The sequence below is a fragment of the Macaca mulatta genome, chromosome 1, assembly GCF_049350105.2.
Source record: "Macaca mulatta isolate MMU2019108-1 chromosome 1, T2T-MMU8v2.0, whole genome shotgun sequence".
NCBI lineage: Eukaryota > Metazoa > Chordata > Mammalia > Primates > Cercopithecidae > Macaca > Macaca mulatta.
Window position 1 is genome coordinate 224,708,302 of NC_133406.1, and position 23,505 is coordinate 224,731,806.

The 23,505-nt window shown below is 44.1% G+C and overlaps 1 protein-coding gene across 1 annotated transcript in view; it reads left to right on the top strand.

Annotated features, from left to right (window-relative positions):
* Positions 1 to 23,505, top strand: part of FBXO42 (F-box protein 42) — a 95,055-nt gene that overhangs the window by 27,150 nt on the left and 44,400 nt on the right. The window contains exons 2-3 of the mRNA NM_001266406.1: positions 3,568 to 3,834; positions 12,790 to 12,906. Of these exons, the coding sequence (NP_001253335.1) occupies positions 3,585 to 3,834; positions 12,790 to 12,906 (367 nt within the window). The 5' untranslated portion in view covers positions 3,568 to 3,584. The remainder of the gene's footprint in view (positions 1 to 3,567; positions 3,835 to 12,789; positions 12,907 to 23,505) is intronic.

A 23,505-nucleotide genomic window follows, 5' to 3' on the forward strand; every position in this document is an offset into this window, starting at 1 on the left:
AAATTTGTAAAGTGGGGTGGCATAGTAAATGATCTGGGTAGATGTGTGTGGAGCAAGGGAAATAAATGTATTAAAAAATAATAAAAATATCCCTTCAAAAGGACTGTCCATCTGTAAGGAGGCTAGCTGAAGCTGTTAGCTCCTTTAGTGTCTGCCTCAGCTTTGGAGCCTTCTGCCAGTGGTTGAGCGTAGCAGTGATTAAGAGCTTTGCCTTTTCTGCCCAGTACTACATTCCCCTGAGTGGCTGTCTTTGCTCTCAAGCTCTCTGTTGGACAGGCTTTGTCAGGTCTGCATTGTGGTCTGATGGTTCCTCCTGCCCAATCCTGCTCTTTCTGCACTTCTTCCAGAAGTTACTTACCATTAAACTTTTTTCATTCTGAATTCTGTTTAGCATCTGCTTCTTGGAGAATCTAATCTGCAACACAGTTCTTACATAAAACACCCTATTTCCTTCATTTTACTGGTTTTACCTCAGACTTTGCGTATCATGTCATAGGAGTATAAATGAGATGCCTGCCTCTGTGTGTATGTTTTCTTTGTAGAAAATTTAGGGACTACAGATAAACACAAAGAAGACATTTTTAAAATTATCAATAATGTTCTCACTAGAAGTAACTGCTGATAATGGCTTATTTTGGCAAACTTTATTTATTTAAGATGGAGTCTTGCTCCATCGCCCAGGCTGGAGTGCAGTGGAGCGACCTCAGCTCACTGCAACCTCTGCCTCCCGGGTTCAAGCAATTGTCCTGCCTCAGTCTCCTGAGTAGCTGGGATTACAGGCACGTGCCACCACACCCGACTAATTTTTGTGTTTTTAGTAGACACGGGGTTTCATCATGCTAGCCATGCTGGTCTCAAACTCCTGACCTGGGGTGATCTCCCCGCCTTGGCCTCCCAAAGTTCTGGGATTACAGGCATGAGCCACTGCACCCAGCCAGTATTTTAACAAACTTTAGAGAAATGCATGAGTATTCAGCTCAGTAAATTTTTTACAAACAAAAGACATCTGTGTAACCAGTACCCAATCAGGAAACAGAACTTTACTAGTACCTCAGATACCTCACTTGTAACAGCATAAATTTTGCCTCATTTTGAACTTGATATCATTGTAATCATACAATATATATTCTTCTTTTTTTTTTTTTTTCTTCGAGACAGGGTCTCACTCTGTTGCCCAGGCTGGAGTCCAGTGGTGTGATCATGGCTTCCTGTAGCCTCGAACTCTTGGGCTTAAGCAATCCTCCTCTTCAGCCTCCTGGGTAGCTGGGACCACAGATGAGTGCCACCACACCCGGTTAATTATTTTTTTATAGAGATGGTGCCTCATTTTGTTGCCCAGGCTGGTCTCAAATTCCTGACCTCAAATGATCCTCCTGCTTTGGCTTACTAAAGCGTTGGGATTATAGGGATGAGCCACTGTGCTTGCCCATTCTTCTGTGTTCTGTTTTTTGTTTTTGTTTTTGTTTTTGTTTTTGAGATGGAGTCTCGCTGTATTGTCTAGGCTGGAGTGCAGTTGCCCAGTCTTGGCTAACTGCAACCTCTGCCTCCCAGGTTCCAGTGATTCTCCTGCCTCATCCTCCCAAGTAACTGGGATTACAGGCACGTGCGCCACCAAGCCTGGCTAAGTTTTGGTTTTTTGTTTGTTTGTTGAGACAATCTCACTCTATTGCCCAGGCTGGAGTGCAGTCATTGCAACCACCGCCTTCCAGGTTCAAGTGATTCTCATGCCTTAACCTCCCTAGAAGCTGGGACTACAGGCATACGCCACCACGCCCGGCTAGTTTTTGCATTTTTAGTAGAGATGGAGTTTCACCAATGTTGACCAGGCTGGTCTTAAACTCCTGACCTCAGATGATCCGCCTACCTCGGTCCCCAAAGTGCTGGGATTACAGGTGTGAGCCACTGCGCCCGGCCTAATTTTTATATTTTTTAGTAGAGACGGGGTTTCACCATGTTGGCCAGGCTGGTCTTGAACTCCTGACCTCAGGTAATCCGCCCGCCTCGGCCTCCCAAAGTGTTGGGATTACAGGTGTAAGCCACTGCATCTGGCCTTCTATGTTCTTTTGCTTAACATTATGTTTGAGATATTTATTTATATGTATGTAACCTGTGGTTCTTTGCTCTATAATATTTCATGGCAAATGTACCACAATTTATCTGTTCTGTTGTTGATAGACATTCATGTTCTAGTTTTTTACTGCCTGGATCTCTTATGATATTTTCTATTGTAAATATTGCCTTGTATTTGGTATTTTAGCAAGTGAAGCCTATTCTTGGAACATTTACTATCTTCTTTCTTTTTGTTTGTTTGTTTGTTTGTTTTTGAGACAGAGTCTTGCTCTGTGGCCCAGGCTGGAGTGCAATGGCATGATCTCGGCTCACTGCAACCTCTGTCTCCCAGGTTCAAGCGATTCTCCTGCCTCAGTCTCCTGAGTAGCTGGGATTACAGGCACGCTCCACTACACCTGGCTAATTTTTGTATTTTTAGTAGAGACGGGGTTTCACCATGTTGCCCACGTTGGTCTCGAACTCCTGACCTAAGGTGATCTGCCCGCCTTGGAATCCCAAAGTGCTGGGATTACAGGCATGAGCCAGTGCACCCAACCAAGAATTACTATATTTTGTAAATGGAAATAACCACTACTAAAAACAGAATTCTATAAATAGAATGATGTCTTTTGTTTCTGGCAAAGTTAACTCGGGGTCAATGCCGCAGTTGCAGGCACTGCTGGCGAGTATTCTCGGGGCAAACAAGAAAAAGGTTAAGTAACTCATCCTGCATAAAAGCTTAGAAAAACTGTTCTTTCCTTTCTTTCTTTCTTTTTTTTTTTTTGAGTTGGAGATTCGCTCTTGTTGCCCAGGCTGGAGTGCAGTGGCACGATCTCAACTCACTGCAACTCTGCCTCCCAAGTTCAAGTGATTCTCCTGCCTCAGCCTCCCGAGTAACTGGGATTACAGGCATGTGCCACTAGGCCTGGCTAATTTTGAATTTTTAGTAGAGACGGGGTTTCTCCATGTTGGTCGGGCAGGTCTCAAACTTCTGATTTCAGGCGATCTGCCTGCCTTGGCCTCCCAAAGTGCTGGGATTACAGGTGTGAGCCACCGTGCCTGGCTGAAAACCCGTTATTTCTTAACCTATATTCTCAGAATGTTGTTACTCTTTGCAGGACCCAGAGTTAGTTTTTTCTTCAAAGTTTGAGGTCTTAGATCATTGTTACTGGTCAAGGAGGCTAGTTGCTCTTCTCTTTGCTGTCAGTCAGTCAGATCCTTGAGTTAGAGGAATTGTTGGAGAACAAGTTTTCTGGTTTATGGTTATACCAGAACTTGGCTGCCACTCTGGTTTTCAGTGAAGAGAAAAAATGTAATCAGAAGCCTTTGGGGATGGGCTTGGTATTTGAGCTGTACCTGTCGAATTAAGGTGGCTCACAACTGGTGTTGGAAAGTGCTGAAGAGCAGATTTCATACTGAGAGTGGAAACGAAATTATGAAGAGCTTAGATGTGCATGCCTGAATTGTTTTTGAGCTGCTTTCAGTGCAATACTGATATTTGTATTTTACCTATTACAGCTGTTGAGTGGGATGTCATGGCCAGCTCCTCAGACAGTGAAGATGACAGTTTCATGGCTGTGGACCAGGAAGAAACTGTGCTGGAAGGGACAATGGAGCAAGATGAGGAGCCCCACCCAGTATTGGAGGCTGACGAGACTAGACATAATAGGTCCATGTCGGAGCTGCCAGAAGAGGTTTTGGAGTATATCCTGTCCTTTCTGTCACCATATCAGGAACACAAAACTGCGGCCCTTGTCTGCAAACAGTGGTATCGACTTATCAAAGGTACTGTGGATAGGAGAAAGGTTTATTTATTGATTTCAAATTTCATTGATTTATTTTTAGACTCCAAATTTAGTTTTTTTCCTCCCTTAAATGTATTATGGTTATAAAATCTGGTATTAGACGATACTACATTTTCTTTTTTTTCTTACCCTGGTTAGTTCAGTGAACAGCTTGAATACTAAAGTATCTAATCCCATTTGCATTTTTTAAAATGAGGATTCTTTTTAAAAGCTTCATATTCTTAGAGTTGATCTGGTTAATCGTATTGTTCTTTTTTTTTTTTTTTTTTTTTTTGAGACAGAGTCTCGCTCTGTCGCCCAGGCTGGAATGCAGTGGTGCAATCTTGGCTCACAGCAAGCTCCCCCTCCCGGGTTCATGCCATTCTCCTGCCTCAGCCTCTGGAGTAGCTGGGTCTTCAGGCGCCCATTACCACGCCCGGCTAATTTTTTGTAGTTTTAGTAGAGATGGGGTTTCACTGTGATAGCCAGGATGGTCTCGATCTCCTGATCCATCCGCCTCAGCCTCCCAAGTGAATTAATAGTATTGTTCTTGAATGGGCAAAATAGAAATGGATATGGGATAATAGTAATAGCCAATGTGAGCATAGCTTTTATCATGTGTCAAGCACTATTGTAACTGCTTTACATTCACATAGCAAACTATGACTAGAACATACTGCATTTTATAGATGACAGAACTGAGTGAGGCACAGTTAACTTATTTACATGGGTAGTAAATACAGGATTAAAGATTCACATTCAGGCAATCTGGCTTTAGAGTCCATGCTCTGATTAAGGCTGCATATTGTCTCTGAGTAGCTACTTTTAGCAACTGTGCTTTCTTGAAAGCATTTGTCATTTGATTTTATCTCTAAACAGCAAAGACCCTATGTACATCTTTTACTTTTTAAAATATGTTTCTTGGCCGGGCGCAGTGGCTCACTCCTATAATCCCAGCACTTTGTGAGGCTGAGTCAGGCGGATCACCTGAGGTCAGGAGTTCGAGACCAGCCAGGCCAACAAGGTGAAACCTTGTCTCTACTGAAAATACAAAAATTAGCTGGACGTGGTGGTGGGTGCCTATAATCCCAGCTACTGGGGAGGCTGAGGCAGGAGAATTGCTTGAACCCAGGAGGTGGAGGTTGCAGTGAGCCGAGATCACCCACTGGACTCCAGCCTGGGCGACCGAGCAAGACTCTGGTCCTTTTTTCATCCTTTTCCTAATCAAGATTTCAACTTTTTGCTAAATGTTTAGGTTGCTAGACATGCTGTATTTTTAATTAGCAGAAAGTAGTTAGTGGCTTCATTGCATCTTAAGGGGAAAGGGCCTGCTTTTTGTTTGAAGATGATCAGTCAAGTTGAGTAATTTTTGATCAAGCGAGGGTTGTCTCGATGTGTTCTTTCCTGGGGGAACAAGACAGCCAGAGATATAACAGAGAACAATCTTTAGATCAGAATCAATCAGTTTTAAAATATTTTCCTTGCATCAAGGTGGTTCTCATGGGGAGGGAAGTCCTTGTCAACTCCCAAAGTCCACCTAGAGGGCTAACAGCCAGCTATTGAAACTGCTCTATGGGCCCTGTGCTTATTTGATTATAACTGCTAATACTGGCACACACAGCCTGCTTCTATATTCTGAGTTGACGAGCTCTTCAGGAGAGATTGGCTCCCTGCACTGTGGAAATACATGCTTTCACTTCTCAAATAAAGGGAGGAAAACCACAGGTAAGGGACTGTGATTTAATCAAATATATGAATTTATCCTAGGTTTTCTTTGGCAGTCTTATTTTGGTTTTCTTTTCTTTTTTCTTTTCTCTTCTCTCTTCTTCTCCCTATCTTATCCTATCCTATCCTTTTCTTTTCTTTTTTATTTCCTTTTCTTTCTTTTTTTATTTTTTTAAGAAAAGAACCCTACCCTAGTACTCACAGTCTTAAATCGATCTTTCTGGCAGAAGTCTCTGATGAGATAGTTTTGTTTCTTTGTTTTTAATTTTAATAGACTTTTTTTTTTTTTAAGAGCACTTTTAGGTTCACAGCAAAATTCAGCAGGAGAAACAGATTCCTCTGAGCGGGCACAGTGGTTCATGCCTGTATTCCCAGCACTCTGGGAGGCCAATGTGGGCGGATCACTTGAGATCAGGAGTTCAAGACCAGCCTGCCAACATGGTGAAACCTCATCTCTACTAAAAATACAAAAATTAGCTGGGCATGGTGGTGGGTGCTTGTAGTCCCAGCTACTTGGGAGGCTGAGACAGCAGAATTGTTCGAACCTGGGAGGCAGAGGTTGCAGTGTGCCAAGATCGAGCCACTGCACTCGAGTCTGGATGACGGAGTGAGATTCCATCTCAAAAAAAAAAAAAAGAAACAAAACCAATTTCTCATTTACCCCCTATCCTGACACATGTATAGCCTCTCCCATTATCAGCATCCCTCACCAGAGTGGTACATGTGTTACAATTGATGAACCTATACTGAAACATTGTTATTATCCCAAAGTCCATAGTTTACATTAATGTTCATGCTTGGTGTTATGTATTCTATGGGTTTGGATGAATGTATAATGACACATATCCACTGTTATAATATCATAATAGCTTCACTGCCCTAAAAATCCTGTATACTCTCCCTCTTTATCCTTTCCTTCCACCAACCTCTGGCAATCACTGATTTTTTTACTGTCTCCATAGTTTTGCCTTTTCTAGATGGTCATATAGTTGGAATCATATAGTATATAGCCTTTTCTGATTGGTTTCTTTCACTTAGTAATATTTGCATTTAAGTTTCCTCTTTTTTTTTTTGGAGACAGGGTCTTGCTTTGTTGCCCAGGCTGGAGTGCATTGGCGTGATTTTGGCTAACTGCAACCTCCACCTCCTGGGCTCAAGTGATCCTCCCATCTCAGCCACTGGAATAGCTGGGACCACAGGTGTGCACCACCATGCCTGTGTAATTAAAAAAAAAATTTTATAGAGATAGGATCTTGCTGTTCCCCAGGCTAGTCTCAAACTCCTGAGCTCCAGTGATTTCCTGCCTCAGCTTCCAAAAGTGCTGGGATTATAGGCGTGAGCCGCCGTTCCCGGCTTCCTCCATTTCTTTTCATGATTTCTTTTTTTGTTAGTGCTGAGTAATATTTCATTGTCTAGATGCACCACAGTTTGTTTACCCATTCAGTTACTGAAAGGGCATCTTGGTTGCTTCCAAGGTTTGACAATTATGAATAAAGCTGGTGTACATCCATGTGCAGGTTTTTCTGTGGACATAAGTTTTCAGCTTCTTTGGGTAAATACCAAGGTGCACAATTGCTGGATCATATGGTAAGAGCATGGTTAGTTTTGTAAGGAACTGCCGAACTGTTTTAAGTGGCTGAACCATTTTGTACTCCCACTAGCAGTGAATGAGAGTTCCTTTTGCTCCACAATCTCACCAGCATTTGTAGTAGTAGTTGGGATTTTCATCATTCTCATAGATGTGTAGTGGTATTTCATTATAATTAGCGTTTCCCTGATGACAAATGATATGGAGCATATTTTCATGTGCTTATGTGTTATCCACGTATCTTCTTCGGTGAAGTGTCTGTTTCAGGTCTTTGACTGATTTTTATTGTGCGTGTGGTTTTTTTTTTTTTTTTTTTTTTGAGACAAGGTCTTGCTCTGTCACCCAGGTTAGAGCACAGTGGCATGATCATAGCTCATTGCGGCCTCAATTTCCTGGGCTCAAGCAGTCCTCTCGCCTCAGCCTCTCAAGTAGCTGGGACTACAGGTGTGTACCACCACACCCAGCTAATTTTTGTATTTATTTATTTATTTATTTATTTTTGTAGAGATGAGGTCTCACTGTGTTGCCAGGCTGGTCCTGAACTCTTGGGATCAAGCGATCTTCCCACCTGGGCCTGCTAAAGTCCTGGAATTATGAGCCACCATGCCAGGCCTTTGACCCTTTATTTTGTTTGTTTTTTTGAGACAGAGTCTCACTGTGTTGCCCAGGCTGGAGTGCAGGGGCACGATCTCGGCTCACTGCAAGCTCTACCTCCTGGGTTCACGCCATTCTCTTGCCTCAACCTTCCAAGTAGCTGGGACTACGGGCGTCCGCCACCACGCCTGGCTAATTTTTTGTATTTTTAGTAGAGACGGAGTTTCACCTTGTTAGCCAGGATAGTCTGGATCTCCTGACTTCGTGATTCACCCACCTTGGCCTCCCAAAGTGCTAGGATTACAGGTGTGAGCCACCACACCCGGCCTTGACCTGTTTTTTAATTGGGTTGTTTGTTTATTAATGTTGTTGAGTTTTTTTGTTTGTATGTATGTATGTTTGTTTTGAGACAGAGTCCTGCTCTGTTGCCTAGACTGGAGTGCAGTGGCACAATATTGGCTCACTGCAACCTCCGCCTTCTGGGTTCAAATGATTTCTGGGTAATTTTTGTATTTTTAGCAGAGACAGGGTTTCACTATGTTGGCCAGGCTGATCTCAAACTCCTGACGTCAAGTGATTCACCTGCCTCATCCTCCCAAAGTGCTAGGATTACAGACATTAGCCACCACGCTCGGCCCTAATATTGTTGAGTTTTAAGAGTTCTTTGGATATTCTATATAACTGTCTTTTATCAGATATGTCTTTTGCAAATATTTTCTCTCAGTCTGTGGCTTATCTTCTCATTCCCTTGACAGTAGTTTTCACAGAGCAGAAACTTTTAGTTTTAATGAATTCTGGCTTATCAATTGTTTTGAGTAGGGGATAAGATCTTGCTTTGTCACCTACGCTGGAATCTAGTGGTGTGATCAGGGCTCACTGCAGCCTCGACCTCCCAGGCTCAAGCGATCCTCCAACTTTAGCTTCCCAAGTAGCTGGCACTACAAGCACATGCCACCACACCCAGCTAATTTTTTTTTTCTTTTTTTTCAGATGGAGTCTCACTTCATCGCCCAGGCTGGAGTGCAGTAGTGCAATCTTGGCTTATTGCAACCTCCACCTCCTGGGTTCAAGCAATTCTCCTGCCTCCACCTCCCGAGTAGCTGGGATTACAGGTGCATGCTACTACACCTGGCTAATTTTTGTTTTTAGTAGAGACAGAGTTTTACCCTGTTGACCAGGCTGGTCTCAAACTCCTGACTTTAAGTGATCACCCACCTCGGTCAGCTTCCCAAAGTGCTGGGATTACGGGTGTGAGCCACTGACCCGGCCATACCTGGCTAATGTTTTAAAAAATATTTTGTCGAGACAGGGTCTCCCTGTGTTGCCCAGGCTGGTCTTGAGCTCCTGGGCTCGAGTTATCCTCCCACCTCGGCCTCCCAAAGTGTTAGAATTACAGGCGTGAGCTACCACGCCTGGTCATTCTTTCTTTCATGGATCATGTCTTTGGTGTTGTGTCTAAAAAGTCATCCCCAAACTCAAGGTCATCTAGTTTGTCTCCTGTTATCTTCAAGGAGTTTTATGTTTTACATTTAGGACCGTGATTCATTTTTAGTTCATTTTCATGAAAGATGTCTATATTCATTTTCTTGCATGTAGATTTTAATTTGTGTCACTTTTGGAAAAGGCTTTTTTTTTTTTTCTTTAAGAGATGGAGTTGGCCAGACGCGGTGGCTCACACCTGTAATCCCAGCACTTTGGGAGGCCGAGGTGGATGGATCACAAGGTCAAGAGATTGAGACCATCCTGGCCAACATGGTGAAACCCCATCTCTATTAAAAATACAAAAAAAAAAATTAGCTGGGCCTGGTGGTGTGTGCCTGTAATCCCAGCTACTCGGAAGGCTGAGGCAGAAGAACCACTTGAACCCAGGAGTTGGAGGTTGCAATAAGCTGAGATAGCGCCACAGCACTCCAGCCTAGGTGACAGAGTGAGACTCCATCTCAAAAAAAAAACAAAACAAAAATGGGGTCTCCTGGCCAGACATGGTGGCTCACGCCTGTAATCCCAGCATTTTGGGAGGCCGAGGTGGGCAGATCACTTGAGATCAAGAGTTTGAGACCAACCTGGCCAACATGGTGAAACTCAGTCTCTACTAAAAATGCAAAATTAGTTGAGTGTGGTAGCACACGCCTGTAATCTCAGCTACTTGGGAACCTGAGGCAGGGGAATCATTTGAACATGGGAGGTGGAAGTTACAGTGAGCTGACATTGTGCCACTGCATTCCAGCCTGGGCAAGAGAGTGAGACTCCTTCTCAAAAAAAAAAAAAAAAAGAAAAAAAAAGAAAAAACACACAGAGATGGGGTCTCTCAGCCTGAGAACATGGCCAACCCCCATCTCTACAAAAAGAAAAAAAAAAAAAACCAGAAATTAGCTGGGTGTGGTGGTGTGTGCCTGTACTCCCGGCTACTCAGAGGCTGAGATTGCTCAGGAGGCAGAGGTTGCAGTGAACGGAGACCGTGCCACTGTACTCCATGCTAGGTGACAGAGTGATACCCAGGCTCAAAAAAAAAGAGAGAGAGAGAGATAGGGTCTCACTGTGTTTCCCAGGCTGAAATTCAATGGCTGTTCACAGGTGGGATCATTGTGCACTACAACCTTGTACTCCTGGGCTCAAGCGATCCTCCTGCCTTAGCTGCTCATGTAGCTAGGACCACAGGCATACACCACTGAGCCTGGCAAAACGCTGTCTTTTCTGCATTATATTACTTTTGCTTCTTCGTCAAAGATCAGTGAAGGTTGGACACAGTGGCTAACGCCTGTAATTCCAACACTTTGAGAGGCTGAGATGGGAGGATTGCTTGAGCTCAGGAGTTTGAGACCAGCCTAGACAATATAGTGAGACCCCACCTCTATTAAAAAAAATCAGTGGACTGTATTTGTTTGGGTCTATTTCTTGGCTCTCTGTTCTGTTCCATTGATCTATTTGTCTATTATTTGCAAATAACACACTGTCTTGATTACTATAGCTTTTATAGTAAGTATTGAAGTCAGATGGTATCAGTCTTCTGACTTTGTTCCTCTCCTTCCATGTTTTCTTGGCTATTCTGGATCTTGTGCTTCTCCACATAAACTTTAGAATCAGTTTGTCGATATTCACAAAATAATTTGCTGGGGTTTTGACTAGGATTGCATTGAATCTATAGATCAAGTTGGGAAGAACTGACATCTTGACAATATTGAGTCTTCTTATCCTATCCATGAACATGGACTATCTCTTTATTTAGTTCTTTGATTTCTTTCATCATAGTTTTATGGGTTTCTTCATATAGATTTTGTATGAATTTTGTTATATTTATATCTAAGTATTTCGTTTTTTGGTGTGAATGTATATGGTATTATGTGTTTTAATTTCAAATTCTACTTGTTCATTGTTGTATGCTAACCTTGTATCCTGCAACCTTGCTTATTAGCTCTAGAAATAAGACAGGTTTCTTTCCTCTCCATTGTTATATGTCTGTCTTTTTTTTGTTAGCTTTTTAAGAGACAGGGTCTCACTGTCTTGCCCAGGCTGGAGTGCAGTGGCATGGCATGATCATAGGCATGATCGCTGCTGCCTTGAACTCCTGGGCACAAGTGGTCCTCCCTCCTCTGCCTCCCAAGTAGGACTACAGGTGCAGACCACCATGCCTGACTAATTTTAAAGTTTTTTGCAGAGAAACAGGGTCTTACTGTGTTGCCCAGGCTGGTCTCAAACTCCTGGCTTCAAGCTATCCTTCTGCCTTGGCTTCCTAAAGCACTGGGATTACAGGTGTGAGCCACTGTGCCTGGCCTCTCATCTTTTAAAATCTTTTCCTGGTTGGATGCAGTAGCTCACGCCTGTAAACCCAACACTTTGGGAGGCCGAGGTGGGTGGATCACCTGAGCTGGGGAGTTTGAGACCAGCCTGGCCACCATGGTGAAACCCTGTCTCTACTAAAAATAACAAAATTAGCTGGGCGTGGTGATGCATGTCTGTAATCCCAGCTACTCAGGAGGCTGAGGCAGGAGAATCACTTGAACCCGGGAGGCAGAGGTTGCGGTGAGCCACTATACTCCAGCCTAGGCGACAGAGCGAGACTCTGTCTCAAAAAAAAAAAAACTTTCCTGAGTTATGTATTTCATAATCCATTTTAGCCAGACATGGTGGTGCTCGCCTGTAGTCCCTGCTACCCAGGAGGCGGAGGTAGGAGTATTGCTTGAGCCTGGGAGGCAGAGGTTGCAGTGAGCCAAAGTCATGCCACTCCAGCCTGGGTAACAGAGCAAGACCCTGTCTGAAGAAAAAAAATAAACAAAACATAATCAATTGTAAGCTAATTATTATCTCTATATTTAAGACAGAGAATGCTTTATTACAGTTTCCAACTATAGATACTTATTGAACACCTGTTATGTTCCAGACATTGTTTTATCATACTCTTTCATAAGGCTAAATTATCCCCCAACACCTTTGCTTTGGAGTAAATAAGATCAATTATCTTAATATGTTGCTTTATGAGATAACATAACATAAAAGGGACTAGAGTTACAGTGTGAGCTAATTTTGTAATTTTTAATGTCACTTAACCTCCCTGGACTTTGATAAACCGAAAGGATTGCCTTTCAGTTTTAAAAAATTTCTTTCCTTTGAATGAAAATCAGATAAATTTGGAATTCCTCAAAGAAATTTGTCCTATAGGCCAGGCGTGGTGGCTCATGCCTGTAATCCCAGCACTTTGGAAGGCTGAGGTGGGTAGATCACAAGGTCAGGAGTTCAAGACCAGCCTGACCAAGATGGTGAAGCCCCGTCTCTACTAAAAGAAAATTATCCGGGTGTGGTGGCAGGTGCGTGTAATCCCAGCCACTTGGGAGGCTGAAGCAGGAGAATCGCTTGAACCCGGGAGGCAGAGGTTGCAGTGAGCCAAGATCGCGCCGCTGCACTCCAGCCTGGGCGACAGAGTGAGATTCCGTCTCAAAAAAAAAAAAGAAACTTGTTTTATAAAAATGATAAAAACAGGTAATAGACACAGTTTTAATAATTTGATGGATAAGTTAAGTGTCTGGACTGAAGGATTTGCTCTTTCTGTCTTAGGTGTAGCCCATCAATGTTATCATGGTTTCATGAAGGCTGTCCAGGAAGGAAACATTCAGTGGGAGAGCCGTACCTATCCTTATCCTGGAACCCCAATCACTCAGCGCTTCTCGCACAGTAAGTATTTACTGTGAAAGCAGATTCTACCCTGCCTGTGGTCATATTTCCAGAAACTTCTTTGGAGGCATGTTTTTTTGTTTGCTTTGTTTTTGAGACAAGGTCTCACTCTATCGCCGAAGCTGGAGTGCAGTGGCATAATCACAGCTCACTGCAGCCTCCACCTCCCCAGGCTCAGGTGATCCTCCCACCTCAGCCTCCTGAGTATCAGGACTACTGATAGTAGATAGTGCTGGGGCACGCCTGGTTAACTTTTGTATTTTTTGTAGAGATGGGGTTTCACCATGTTGCCCAGGCTAGTCTTGAACTGAGCTCAAGCAATATGCCTGCCTTGGCCTCCCACAGGGCTGGGATTACATACGTCAGCCACTGCACTTGGCCACAGCATGCATTTTATCTGACTTTTAATTATTTATTTATTTTGAAATGGAGTCTCACTCTGTCACCCAGACTGTGATATGGTGGCGTGATCATGTGTCACTGCAGCCTCGACCTCCTGGGCTCAGGTAGTCCTTCTGCCTCAGCCTTTTGAGTAGCTGGGCCCACAGGTGCATGCCACCACGCCTAGCTAATTTTTAAAAAATTATTTGTAGAGATGGTATCTCACCGTATTACCCAGGCTTGTCTTGAACTCCTGGGCTCAAGCGATCCTCCCACCTTGGCCTCCCAAAATGTTGGGATTACAAGTGTGAGCCACTGTGCCTGGCCATTATCTGACTTTTTAATGAAGAGAATGTAAAATGAGAGTTTATATTAATTTTATAACCCGAATTAGGGAAAAGTGTGAGCCTAAATATATTGTAGGCAGTTTGTTAATAATTTTATATTCTGCTTTTTTTTTTTTTTTTTGAGATGGAGTCTGTTGCCCAGGGTAGAGTGCAGTGGTACAATCTTGTCTCACCACAACCTCCACCTCTCGAGTTCAAGCAATTCTCCTGCCTCAGCCTTCCGAGTAGTTGAGACTACAGGTGTGTGCCACCACACCCAGCTGATTTTTGTATTTTTAGTAGAGATGGGGTTTCACCATGTTCGCCAGGCTGGTCTCGAACTCCTGACCTCACGTGATCCACCCACCTTGGCCTCCCAAAGTGCTGGGATTACAGGCATGAGCCACTGCACCCAGCCCTCTGCTTTTTCATTGGATTTTTCTCTATTCCAAAGTGGTCAAGGTGTTATGGTTAGAATTTTAAACATCTCACATTATCTAAGAGGAAAACAAAGGAAAGCTGTACATGAGGGTATTTCTAAGATCTTGCTTAGAGAGTAGTCAGATTTTAGTACTAGATCATATCATGACTATTTTAACATAGTATATGTTCAGCAAATATAAAATTTAAATGGACTCATACAAAAATTTTGAATGTGACAAGTATCGATTGTAAAATACAAATTTGGGCTGGGTTTGGTGGCTCATGCCCGTAATCCCAGCACTTTGGGAGGCTGAGGTGGGCAGATCACCTGAGGTCAGGAGTTTGAGACCAGCCTGGCCAACATGGCGAAACCCTGTCCACTAAAAATACAAAAAAAAATTAGCCGGCCGTAGTGCCACGTGCCTGTGATCCCAGCTACTTGGGAGGCTGAGACAGGAGAATTGCTTGAACTTGGGAGGCGGAGGTTGCAGTGAGCCGAGATTGCACCATTGCACTCCAGCCTGGGCAACACTAGCGAAACTCTGTCTCAGGGACAAAAAAAAAAAAACAAATTTGGCCAGGCGTTGTGGCTCACACCTCTAATTTCAGCACTTTGGGAGGCCGAGGCAGGCAGATCACCTGAGGTCAGGAGTTCGAGAACAGCATGGCCAACATGGTGCAACCCCGTCTCTCCTAAAAAGATAAAAAATTAGCCAGATGTGGTGGCAGGCACCTGTAATCCCAGCTACTCAGGAGGCTGAGGCAGGAGAATCCCTTGAACCCAGGAGGCGGAGGTTGCAGTGAACCAAGATCGTGCCATGGTACTCCAGCCTAGGCAGCAAAAGCGAAACTCTGTCTCAAAAAAAAGAAGATCTTCTTGCTTTTCTTCTCTCTTCATGTGAACCTGGAATAAAGACCATTAATAACTACCTCTAAAACTGGGGACAGTATCTCCTCCTATGACATTTGGAAATCTGTAAGAAATCTGTAAAGTCGTTGCTTACTGTCTTGACTGACTGAAATGCAGTATAAGCATGAAGTAGGCAAGGGGCAGAGATGCATAGCATCCTGTAGTACATAGGACAGTCCTATAAATAAAAAATTATCCTGCCCCAAATGACAAGAGCTCCTGTTGGGAAATACTGCAAGTCTGAAGTGTGCAGCCAGCCTTCCATTCTTCCACCAGCAAGCTTCAGCATTAGTGTGCTGCATGTAGTTTTCATTCTGCCTGCCTTTCAAGGACCTGGCTTACCTTTTCAGCCTGACTCACTGCCGCATCCTTAGGTAGCCAGACTTCAGCCACATGAACCTCCTTGTTACGTCTTAACCTTCCCTATTAGCCCTTCCCTTTTTTTCTTTTTTCTATTAGTTTTTGAAAATTTTAATGGTGTTTTGCCATGTTGTCCAGGCTGGTCTCGAACCCCTAAGCTCAAGCAATCTGCCTGACTGATATGGTTTGGCTCTGTGTTCCCATCCAAATATCATCTCCTCCAATGGTAATCCATCCCCATATATCAAGGGGGTGACCTGGTGGGAGGCAACTGGATCATGGGGGTGGTTTCCTCCATGCTGTTCTTGTGATGGTGAAGGAATTCTCATGAGATCCGATGGTTTAAAAGTGGCAGTTTCAGCTGGGTGCTGTGGCTCACGCCTGTAATCCCAGCACTTTGGGAGGCTGAGGAGGGCGGATCACTTGAGGTCAGGAGTTTGAAACCAGCTTGGCCAACATGATGAAACCCTGTCTCTACTAAAAATACAAAAATTAGCTGGGTGTGGTGGCAGGTGCCTGTAGTCCCAGCTACTTGGGAGGCTGAGGCAGGAGAGTTGCCTGAACCCCAGTGGCGGAGGTTGCAGTGAGCTGAGATTGCACCACTGCACTACAGCCTGGGCAACAGAGCGAGACTCTGTTTAGAAAAAAAAAAAAGTGGCAGTTTCCCCTGTGCTCTTTCTCCTGCTGCCTTGTAAGAAGGTGCTTGATTCTCCTTTGCCTTCTTCCCATAAATGTAAGTTTCGTGAGGCCTCCCCAGCTGTGTGGAACTGTGAGTCAGTTAAACCTCTTTCCTTTTTAAATTACCCAGTCTTGGATAGTTCTTTATAGCAGTGTGAAAATGGACTAATACACTACCTCAGTCTTGCTAAGTGCCTAGATTACAGGCGTGAGCTACCACATCCGGCCTGCCCTTCTTAATTGACTGAAAGTGTCCTGTTCTCTAAAAGTCATCTCAAAGATAAAATCAAAAGCCACATTTTTTAACCAACTTCTCTCAGATTCCTCACCATAGATATTAAGCTCTTTTCTTCCTCTCTGCTTCCCTAATATACTGTTCATACCTTCCTCCATTATTTATTACCATCTGTCTTTTGCTGTTATTATCTGTGTGAGAGAGGCTGCATGCTAAAAAGGAAAGACCTTTGGATGTGGGAAGCAAGTTTCTTGGCTTGTCTGACCCACAGTTTCTTTGCCTGAAAAATGGATATGACAAAATCTGTTTGTGCCATAGATTGCTGAGAAATGCATTTAAGAAAACACTTGTCAAAATATGTTTTAAGGTCAAGGCAGGAGAATTACTTGAGCCCAGCTCTTTGAGACCAATTTGGGCAACATCTCTATTTAAAATTAAAATATATGTATATATTTTAAGCTGTAAAAAGGTAGGATGATGATGATGTCTCCCCAACAAGATTGTTGTCTACTTGAAGATAGATAGGCTATAGCCGGGTGCGGTGGCTCACGCCTGTAATTCCAGCACTTTGGGAGGCCGAGGCAGGCAGATCACAAGGTCAGGAGTTCGAGACCAGCCTGGCCAATATGGTGAAACCCCGTCTCTACTAAAAATACAAAAATTATCTGGGAGTGGTGGCAGACGCCTGTCGTCCCAGCTACTCGGGAGGCTGAGGCAGGAGAATCACTTGAACCCGGGAGGCGGAAGTTGTAGTGAGCTGAGATCAGGCCACTATACTCCAGCCTGGGAGACCGAGCAACACTCTGTCTCAAAAAAAAAAAAAAAAGAAGGAGAAGAAGAAGATAGACAGGCTCCATGTCTTAGACATTTTTGTACTGTTTCTTTTTTCTTATTTTTGAGATGGGGTCTCACTCTGTCACTCAGGCACCCAGGCTGGAGTGAAGTGGCATGGTCTCGGCTCACTACAACCTCTGCCTCCCAGATTTAAGCAATTCTCTTGCCTCAGCCTCCCGAGTAGCTGGGATTACTGGTGCCTGCCACCACGCCCAGCTAATTTTTGTATTTGTAGTAGAGATGGGGTTTCGCCCTGTTGCCCAGGCTGGTCTCAAACTCCTGGGCTCAAGCAATCTGCCTGTCTCAGCCTCCTAAAGTGCTGGGATTGCAGGTGTGAGCCTTCGTGCCAAGCCCTCTTGTACCATTTCACAACACCTTGTTCATAGTTGATATCTAATAAATTTGATATCAGTACATTTTGATACCTAATAATTTTTGTGGACTTAAGTGCAACAAAGGTATGCACAGTACAGCATCTTCCCTATGGAAAAGTCTGGGACAAAAAAGGCAGGTGAAGTAAAAAGGCCTATTCTAGGGCCACGTGCAGTGGCTCACCCCTGTAATCCCAACACTTTGGGAGGCCGAGGCAGGTGGATCACTTCAGGCCAGGAGTTGGAGACCAGCCTAGCCAACATGGTGAAACCCTATCTCCACTAAACATAAAAATATTAGCTGGGCGTCGTGGTGCATGCCTGTAATCCCAGCTACTTGGGAGGCTGAGGCAGGAGAATCACTTGAACCTGGGAGGCGGAGGTTGCAGTGAGCCGAGATTACGCCACTGTACTCCAGCCTGGGCGACAGAACAAGACTCTGTCTCAAAAAAAAAAAAAAAAGAAATTAAAGACCAATTCTAGCCTTTTGGTGAATGTGTGCATAGCTAATCATGCAAGCTTTAATTAATGTAGAATGTCCTTTTCAGATTGCAGTAGGGGTCTCCTGAGTCCCCAACATCATGCTTTGAAAAATGTTTCAGTGTTGTAGGCATCACATACAGTCAGGTAGTTCCATACACAATGCTCATCATGCTCCTGCAGGAGCCAGCAGGCCCAGACTAGATAACCACCCTTGCTTCTTCCATAGTTATGTAATTAGAGACCTTATCAAATATGTTCTGGCTTGTAGGTGTGAGACACATGGCAGCATAGTCTCTTTAAGCATGGGATAAATGCCTCAGGATCTTTCCCTGGAGACAGGTGAAGAAACAAAAGAGAATTTGACGTCTGAAAATACTAAAGCTTATCATTCATTTAGTGAGCATTTATCGAATGCTCCATACACCATGGAAAAGATGGAACTACTGGAAGATCTTGCACTAGAGATTATTATAGAATAGCGGAGAAGTGGCCGGGCGCGGTGGCTCAAGCCTGTAATCCCAGCACTTTGGGAGGCCGAGACGGGTGGATCACGAGGTCAGGAGATCGAGACCATCCTGGCTAACATGGTGAAACCCCGTCTCTACTAAGAAATACAAAAAAAAAAAACTAGCCGGGCGAGGTGGTGGGTGCCTGTAGTCCCAGCTACTCGGGAGGCTGAGGCCGGAGAATGGCGTAAACCCGGGAGGCGGAGCTTGCAGTGAGCTGAGATCCGGCCACTGCACTCCAGCCTGGGCTACAGAGCGAGACTCCGTCTCAAAAAAAAAAAAAAAAAGAATAGCGGAGAAGTATTCAGAACTGTGAAGAACTGTTTGCTTGCTCTGTGTGTAATTAAGTTGTGACCATTTGACTTGTATTTTAATAGGGATGATTAGTATGTATCTTGTAAACTAAGCCCATTTCAGAAAACTTGAAGAGATTTACCAGTTGGAATAGACATTCTCAGTATTATTTCTGAGCCTCGTATTCATACTGTACTGTGAGCTGTAACTGTATAGCACATTCTAATGGTCTAGATGTTCTGAAAGGAAAATGTTCTGTCTGGGTGGAGAACTTGTGAAAAGGGAAATTACTATTGGAGTACTGGGAGTTGCTCAAATTCTTTTTCCTAAAAGGTTCATTTGAACTTGTTGGGTCTTCCTCCCTGCCCACCCCCCCAGATCAATATATAGGTGTCTTAAATAAAACACAGGCAATAAGTAAAGTTCAGTAGGCTAGGGTGCTTAAAATAGTTGAGAGTGGTGGGGCGGGCGTGGTGGCTCACACCTGTAATCCCAGCACTTTGGGAGGCCGAGGCGGGTGGATCACGAGGTCAAGAGATTGAGACCATCCTGGCCATCATGGTGAAACTTGTCTCTACCAAAAATATAAATATTAGCTGGGTGTGGTAGTGTGCGCCTGTAGTCCCAGCTACTTGGGAGGCTGAGGCAGGAAAATCGCTTGAATCCAGGAGGCGGAGGTTGCAGTGAGCCGAGATCCTGCCACTGCACTCCAGTTTGGGCGACAGAGTGAGACTCCATCTCAAAAAAAAATAATAATAATTAAGCATGTTATTGATAGTTATTTTCTCATTCCATTATATCTGAGTTCTAAATATAGCTGCCTAAATTGACTCCCTTCCTCTCCCAACTTTGTTGATGATTGACTGCTGGTCACTGAAAATACAGTAGTGTGTGAAACTTGCCATTTTAGTGCCATTAGCTTTGCAGACTTTGGGCTGTGCCCTCTTCTTCCAGAAACCTTTGTTTGCTCAAGAGAAGCAGGAAAATGCCAATTGCCCTATTTTAGTATGGGAGTAAAATACCTGTGGTAAGGACCTCAGGGCCCAGCATGTTGGCTGGGTTTTCAGTCCAAATATAGAAGAAAAGTGTGGGCTGGGCATGGTGGCTTCTGCCTGTAATCCCGGCACTTTGGGAGGCCGAGGCGGGCAGATCATGAGGTCAAGAGTTCAAGACCAGCCTGGCCAACATGGGGAAACCCCGTCTCTACTAAAAATACAAAAAATTAGCCAGGCGTGGTGGTACACGCCTGTAATCCCAGCTACTCGGGAGGCTGAGGCAGGAGAATCACTTGAACCTAGGAGGCGGAGGTTGCAGTGAGCCGAGATTGTGTCATTTCACTCTAGCTGGGGCGACAGAGCAAGACTCTGTCTCGAGGGGAAAAAAAAAAAAAAAAGGAAAAATGTTTGCTACCTCTTTGAAAAATAAAACCACTGTGTTCTTTTGCTACACTAAGGAAGCAGCTGCCAAGAAGTTATCTATGAGGAACTGGAAAGATGTAACAAACCCTTGACTCTTTTAGTTATGAAATCATGGATTTGTTTTATTAAGCAATGTTATAATGAACACTAGTTAAGGTTTCAGAAGTCATAGGACATTGGCCGGGCACAGTGGCTCACGCCTATAATCTCAGCACTTTGGGAGGCCAAACATCTGGCCTCCCAGATGTTGGACGGAACATCTGAGGTCAGGAGTTCAAGACCAGCCTGGCCAACATAGTGGAAGCCCGTATCTACTAAAAATACAAAAACTAGCTGGGCGTGGTGGCGGGCGCCTGTAATCCCAGCTACTTGGGAGGCTGAGGCAGGAAAATCACTTGAACCTAGGAGGCGGAGCTTGCAGTGAGCTGAGATCATGCCACTGCACTCCAGCCTGGGTGACAAAGTGAGACTCCATCTCAAAAAATAAATACATAAAGAAGTCATAGAAGCTAATTTCTTTTTCTGGAGGTCTGGAATATCAAGAGGAGAAGAAAGTTCTTTTACTGACCCAACCTGGTAGCAGTTGGCTCATTTCAAAATTGCCCCATTTTTTAGGATTACTAGGTCAAGATAGGTCTAAAAGGACCAGGATGTCTGGATTTGAGCTCCTTTAGTGGAGATTAAAATGTGGCTCCAGTAATTGTCCTCTTGTTTGTCTAATGCCTTCTAACTTGATCCTTTGTTATTTGTAGTTCTTTTGTTTTTTGTTTTTGTTTTTTGAGACAGAGTCTTGCTCTATCGCCCAGGCTGGAGTGCAGTGGCGCCATCTCGGCTCACTGTGACCTCCACCTCCCAGGTTCAAGTGATTCTCCTGCCTCAGCCTCCTGGGTAGCTGGGAATTACAGGCGCATGCCACCATGCCAGAGCAATTTTTGTATTTTTAGTAGAGAGGGGTTTCACCATGTTGGCCAGACTGGACTCAGACTCCTGACCTCAGGTGATCCACTCGCCTCAGCCTCCCAAAGTGCTGGGATTACAGGCATGAGCCACTGTGCCCAGCCTGTTATTTGTAGTTCTTAACAGATCTGAAATGTGAGCCATGGATTCATTGCACTTCACTTCTTAATAGAGTTCTGGGGATACAGTAAATATTTTGCAGGTGTGAGCCTGTTGATGGCTAGATGGTATTTTATTTCATCACATCTGTTTTCTCTAATTTATTTGGTAATTTTAAAAGCCTGCAGCTCCATTATTCCACAGTGTCAGAGGTCAGATAATTTGGATTTAACCCTTCCACTGACTGAGATTATGAGGTTTAAGGCACTAAACATACTGCTTTCATTACCTCTTAACTTGCTCAGTTTTCTGACTTGGCCTTCTTACTGTAGAGAGTCCCAGAGGTCTAACAGGAGGACTGAATTAAGGGAAAAAAAAATGGTGAAGAGCCAGGCGCATTGGTTCTCACCTGTAATCCCAGCATTTTGGGAGACTGAGGCGGGTGGATCACCTGAGGTCAGGAGTTCGAGACCAGCTTGGCCAACATGGTGAAACCCTGTCTCTACTAAAAATACAGAAATTAACTGGGTGTGGTGGCATGTGCTTGTAATCCCAGTTACTTCTACTCAGGAGACTGAGGCAGGAGAATCGCTTACAGCTGGCAGGTGGAGGTTGCAGTGAGCCAAAATTGTGGCACTGGATTCCAGCCTGGGTCACATAGCAAGACTCTGTCTCAAAAAAAAAAAAAAAAAAAAAAAAAAAGGGGGGCAGGGGGGAAGGTTATTCCCAGAGCTAGTGTATATCACAGAGGTGACTATAGCAGTGGCATTGGATGAGTCAGCAGTAGTAGCATTTCCCTTTTTCTGAACTTGGGTAACTAGTGCCAGAGTTCAGAAGAGACCTTCAGACCTTAAAAATATTGGTGTGCTAAACTGAATTTGACCTACAGATATGCTAGATGATCATTAAAGCCATGCACAGTGTAATGAATCTGTGAATTTCTTGTTTGTTTGTTTGTTTGTTTTTTTGAGATGGAGTCTTGCTCTGTAGCCCAGGCTAGAGTGCAGTGGTGTGATCTCAGCTCACTGCAAACTCCGCCTCCCGGGTTCAAGCGATTCTCTGGCCTCAGCCTCCTGAGTAGCTGGGATTACAGGCATGCGCCACCATGCCTGGCTAATTTTTGTATTTTTAGTAGAGTCGGGGTTTCGCCATGTTGGCCAGGCTGGTCTCAAACTCCTGATCTCGTGCCCCGCCTGCCTCAGCCTCCCAAAGTGCTGGGATTACAGGCGTGAGCAACTGCGCCTGGCCTAAATCTGTGAATTTCTTTTTCCTTTCCCCTTCCTTTTATATGACACTGAACCATTAGTTTCACATGAACATTGAGAGGTCTTTTTTTTTTTAAATTTAATTTAATTTTATTTTATTTTATTTTTACCTCCTGCATGCATGAAATGGATGGCAAGGAAAGCTTTGCTTGGGCCTCTTCCTGAAGTCCAAGACGGCAAATGCAAGACTGTAAGGAATGTGATTGTCATTTCCAAAGGATAGAGACTGCAAGGTGGCAGAACCTAGCACTCGTGCATCTTGTCTAGACTCTGGCTTTGGTCTTTGTAGTTTTAGGGTAACAGCCCTTCTCATAGTCATTGCCTCTTTTTCTTAGGAATGCCTGGTGATGTGTATGCAATCATCTAATCAAAAAAGGCTTTTCTTAGAGATCTTGGTGCTTTTTAAATGTTACTGTACTGGTTTTCTAGTCAGCACCGACCAGCATGCCTTGGTAGCTCTTGGATACGTATTGGGACTTAATGATTTCCATGCTTTTTCAATCTGTTGCTTTGGGACTAGTCCAAGGCCATGCTACCACTGAGTTTCCCCCACTGGCCTTTGGAATTAATAAAAACTGTATTTCTTCAATCACATTGGACTTTCTGTGTGGTTACTTCATAGTATTGATTAAAATAGTTTCATTGTGTGTCATAAAAAGATTCATTTATTGGCTGGGCATGGTGGCTCATGCCTGTAATCCAGCACTTTGGGAGGCCGAGGCGGGTGGATCACCTGAGGTCAAGAGTTCGAGATTAGCCTGGCCAACATGGTGAAACCCCATCTCTACTAAAAATCCAAAAACTTAGCTAGGTGTGGTGGCTTGCACCTGGGAGGCAGACGTTGCAGTGGGCCAAGATTGTGCCACTGCACTCCAGCCTGGCTGACATAGGCAGACTCCGTCTCAAAAAAAAAAAGAGATTCATTTATTGATTTGTGCTTCAGGTTTTATTTGAAAACAAAAACAATAGGAGGACCGTAGGAAAGGAATGGGAGGACAGAGTACATGTGTTGGCACTATCTTTGCTTAGCTCTAGAGGATAATGATGCAGATTTAGATT